Here is a 4,065-nt window from a genome sequence, read left to right on the forward strand (position 1 = left end):
TTCTTTATTTTTGATTATCGACGTAAATAAAAAATGTCACGGACGGACATTTTTCAACGATACGGACAGACACGCAAAGCTAACAAGAGAGGCAACTTCAAAATTCATGAACTTTTTTTTTTTATTAATAGAAGACCACCTAGTACCTTCATCTCACCCTGGGAATGATTTTTGAAAAATCCTTAGAATACTTAGTTTACAGGGCAAAAACTAACTTTGTCACGGACGGACATCTTTTTGTCATGGACGGACAAGTGAGTCTAAATGAACAATTGAGAAAGATTGTTGACCTTCCTACCAATTATTCTTATTCAACATAGGTTTTAACATCTAATAAACTCTTTAATAATGCTTTATATCATACTTACTGTCAATTACTGTGCTACAATGTACCTTTTTAATCAATCTTTGAATGCCAATGCTCATTTAAGAGCCCATTGTAGAAAAGTATGATTTTCTGATTAATGAAATGCAAATATTTCTCAGTTGAAACTTCTCAAAATTCAATTTTGACTCCTTATAGTTCAATTTGAGGAAACTTTCAAAATATATTGTGCATGTAAAAGTTTAAGGTATTTTGCACACAACAGTTTATAAAACACAACTATAGCTGAAGTCCTACATGCAAGAAAATCCTTCAAAACTATTTACAGAACTCTTTGACGCGTGTGGTCCAGTTCAAGTTTATGTAACATATAATGCAACACTGCTAAATGGACAAACTGAACTGAACACAGTTTATGTTTGCTTGAATTTCTCAAGTACTGCTTTCATGTTGAAAGTAAATGTTTCTCTGGTTGCTGATCCTTGAACAGCTGTAGGAGGGTCCAGCACAGCTATGATGCTGGGTAATGGTTCCTTGAGTAGTCATCATCCCGTGCCCATCTGTATACCATGCCATCATTGTTTACAGCTTCCATGTACTTCAGTTGGACACATTCTTCAAAGTCTTCTGGTAGCGGAGTGATGTCTGTAACCTGATGAGAGATCAGCAACACAGAGCTCATCAATTAAAATGTTTACTATGAATTAAGGGTCTAAATTGATTTTGAAAGCAAGATTCTGCTAAATTTTGTCTGAAGTTTTGGCACATGATGAAATCTGTCTCATAAGATTCACTTCTTATTTACAAATAAAACTGCCAGCAGGGAAAATAACAATGGATAAATCAGAACAGAGAGTTATAGTATTTACCTGGGCTACATAGAGTTTTTTCTGCTTCTTGCCAACTAGGATGACAGCAACAAAGTCCCCACAAACTGGTCTGCATGTGTTCTCAGTCTGTAAATGAATGAAAAATTGGACAAAATAATATAAAAAGTTTTTATACTGGTTGATTTTTATTTTATTATTGTATTTTAATTCATTTTTATTTCATTTTATTATTTTTATTCGATGATAATGAATGATTGATAAATTGTTAATTGAATACATGAATACAAAAGCCACCTAAGTCCATGGGAAGTGATTTTGAGAGAAAAACCTGTGTATCATTTTAATTCCTTCAGTTAGATTTACCTGGTCAATATGGTAAGTTTTACGTGCAAATGAGTGGATTAACCTGTATTAGGTATGACGATTAGCATTTCAGGGACTTTGTGGGGTTCATTTTAAATTTTGGACTTAGGTGGTTTTTGAATCATATACAAAGACAACAATGTTAGAATGAGATTACCACTAGTAAGATAATACAAAATAAAGCGCACAGGTATGTATAATGTTGATAAGCATTCTGCCATGTAATATAAACCACACACTTTCCTTTATTAAACCCATTTTTCTTCAAACGTCACTCTCTAGCAATGAATGTGTTACAAGTGGACTTTTATACATACTGGATTTTAATCAATGTGTTACAAGACTCAAATCATGGAATTGGGTGATTCTTTCATACATGCTATTTTTCACATGCTCAATAGACACAGAGGATGAATTTGAGTTGTTCTTTCATACATATGACAGGCCTATGTAAAGGAACACTTTCCCATGCTTAACTCAATTTGGTTTAAGTATGGACTTAGGTGGCTTTTGTATTCATATATTCAATTGTTAATGGTTGCATTTTAAGATGTTTTTAAACTTACTTTGTCATCATCATCATCATCATTGTCTCTGTCACTATCACTGTTTTCTTCCGCTTCACTGGTCTCTGTGTCATCCATGGCTGTGTCACTGTCTTCTCCATTTTCACTGTTTCTCCCTGTATCACTATCACTATCTGAATCGTCATCATCATTGGTCGCTGCACTGCCACTGGTTCCTGGTTCATCTTGGCTGTCAGCTTGAACATAGGGTGTGTAAGTTGCTGAGAGTTGGCTGAAATCATATGAAGCTGTGCCAATTCTGGGCTCTGCTCCTGGGGCTTGGAACTGGGAATTCTTGAAGAGGTGAAGTTCACAGACACCATCATCACTTATCTTGCGTTCCACATAGTGGACTGTCTGCGTTCCTGGTACTTTAACTACTGGATCTATGTCAAACACAGCAATGCTGTCTGCAGGAGTAAAAGAAACATGAATTCCTAGAGTGCTGTCTGCATATGTAGCAAATTGCTCTGCTGATTCGATTACCACCTTGTTTGCACGCACATCTCTGTACACTGACGACTTAACAGTCCCCCAACTGCGTCCACTGCCCCTTTCCATGATGACTCTCAAAATAGCTCCACGTAACATCAATGTTGTTAAAGAGAGAAGCAATCAGAGAAAAGCAATATCTTGATTTGAATTGGGCTGCACAGCCATCACTGAAGAAGTTCACCTGCTTAAGTCCTGGCACAAGTTGCTGTGCAATGACTATCAGCTGTTTGTTGTATTCAAACGCATGGAATTTGTTGTGTTTGGTTGTGTTGGATGTCATGGCATATGAAGTCACCGTATCAGATGTAGCATCACGGTACCAAATGCAAGCGGTGTATATGGAAAAAGCCTGATGACCAAAATATGCAGATTGGATCTCAGCTTGCTGTCGATTCTCATAATTCTCGCTGAAGTCTACTTGGATCAACACTTCTTCCCGACTTAAATTTTGGCGCAAATAGGTCATCTCTGCGTGTTGTCTGCGTTTGTTGTAGTGGTGGCGTTTGTATTCAATTGCTTGCTTTAAGAAAGCTCCATTTCCCTTTTCACCTGAGCTCTGCACTCTCACTTTCTCTGGGTATTTTTTCCCTGTTTCTTCCATTGATAGTAGCTAAGATCATCAACTTCACAAAGACCATCTAGACTTCCTGCTAATGCTGCTAATCCAGGACACTGGGGACACTTCCCATCAATGCAATCTGGCGCTTTCTAGATTACACACCATCATGCTGAGCAGTTCAGTTTTTGAGGATGATGGTAGATACTTCTCTTTTGAATTGATGGCTTGAATCAGAAGATCCAGGTTCTCACATTTTGGGCATAGGCAGGAGAAGTGGGGGATCTGGCCAAAGTGCTTAATGTGCTTGAAGCTTGTCATGAGGGTTTGAAAGGAACCATACCCAATTGAAGCACTTTCACCCAGTTCTTTATCTAGCTCTTTGTTCAGCATTGGGAGAAGTTCCTTGAAAGTCCACAGTAGGTAATGTTTCTCTTTGTATACCTTTTCACCATTCTCATCTTTTCCACAATATACAGTGTCTTTCTTGCCTGGGCATGTGTATGAAATGTCGTTGCGTTCCATAAACTTCTCTGCTAGATCTTTGCAAGCAGGTGTCAACTTACGTGCCCTTTTCTCTGCACAAGGGCTTCCCAAAACATATTTTTTTCCAGGACTGAGGTCATACACTAACTTCTTTAACACAACTACTTTTTTCCGTGGGCTTTTTGGGAGGGCAAGTAAAGCTCTTTTTAAACTTCTGACCAGTGAAGGTTTATGTGCATAGGAACTGGGAGGAGTTGATCCCGATCCAGCCTCTTCAACTGCCGGATTATTGGTGGCCTGCTCGCCAGTTTGTGCAGTGTTATCTTTCTGCAGGCGTTTAGCCTTGGCTCTAACTCTCGCTTTCGAGCAGCATCTTTCTTTTTACACTCTTCCCAAAGCTCTGGATTGTTTCTTTTCATATCGATTCGCTTAGATTTTTTCCGG

The 4,065-nt window shown here is 38.2% G+C and overlaps 1 protein-coding gene across 1 annotated transcript; it reads right to left on the reverse strand.

Annotated features, from left to right (window-relative positions):
• Window positions 1-836: 836 nt before the first annotated feature.
• Window positions 837-2,645, reverse strand: LOC140163445 (uncharacterized). Its single transcript, XM_072186758.1, has 3 exons — window positions 2,085-2,645; window positions 1,195-1,281; window positions 837-977 (listed from the first exon to the last, which is right to left on the reverse strand). Exons 1-3 carry the CDS (start codon window positions 2,643-2,645, stop codon window positions 837-839), a joined length of 789 nt encoding a protein of 262 aa, XP_072042859.1.
• Window positions 2,646-4,065: the final 1,420 nt, after the last annotated feature.

The sequence above is a fragment of the Amphiura filiformis genome, chromosome 11 (assembly GCF_039555335.1).
Source record: "Amphiura filiformis chromosome 11, Afil_fr2py, whole genome shotgun sequence".
Taxonomy (NCBI): Eukaryota; Metazoa; Echinodermata; class Ophiuroidea; order Amphilepidida; family Amphiuridae; genus Amphiura; species Amphiura filiformis.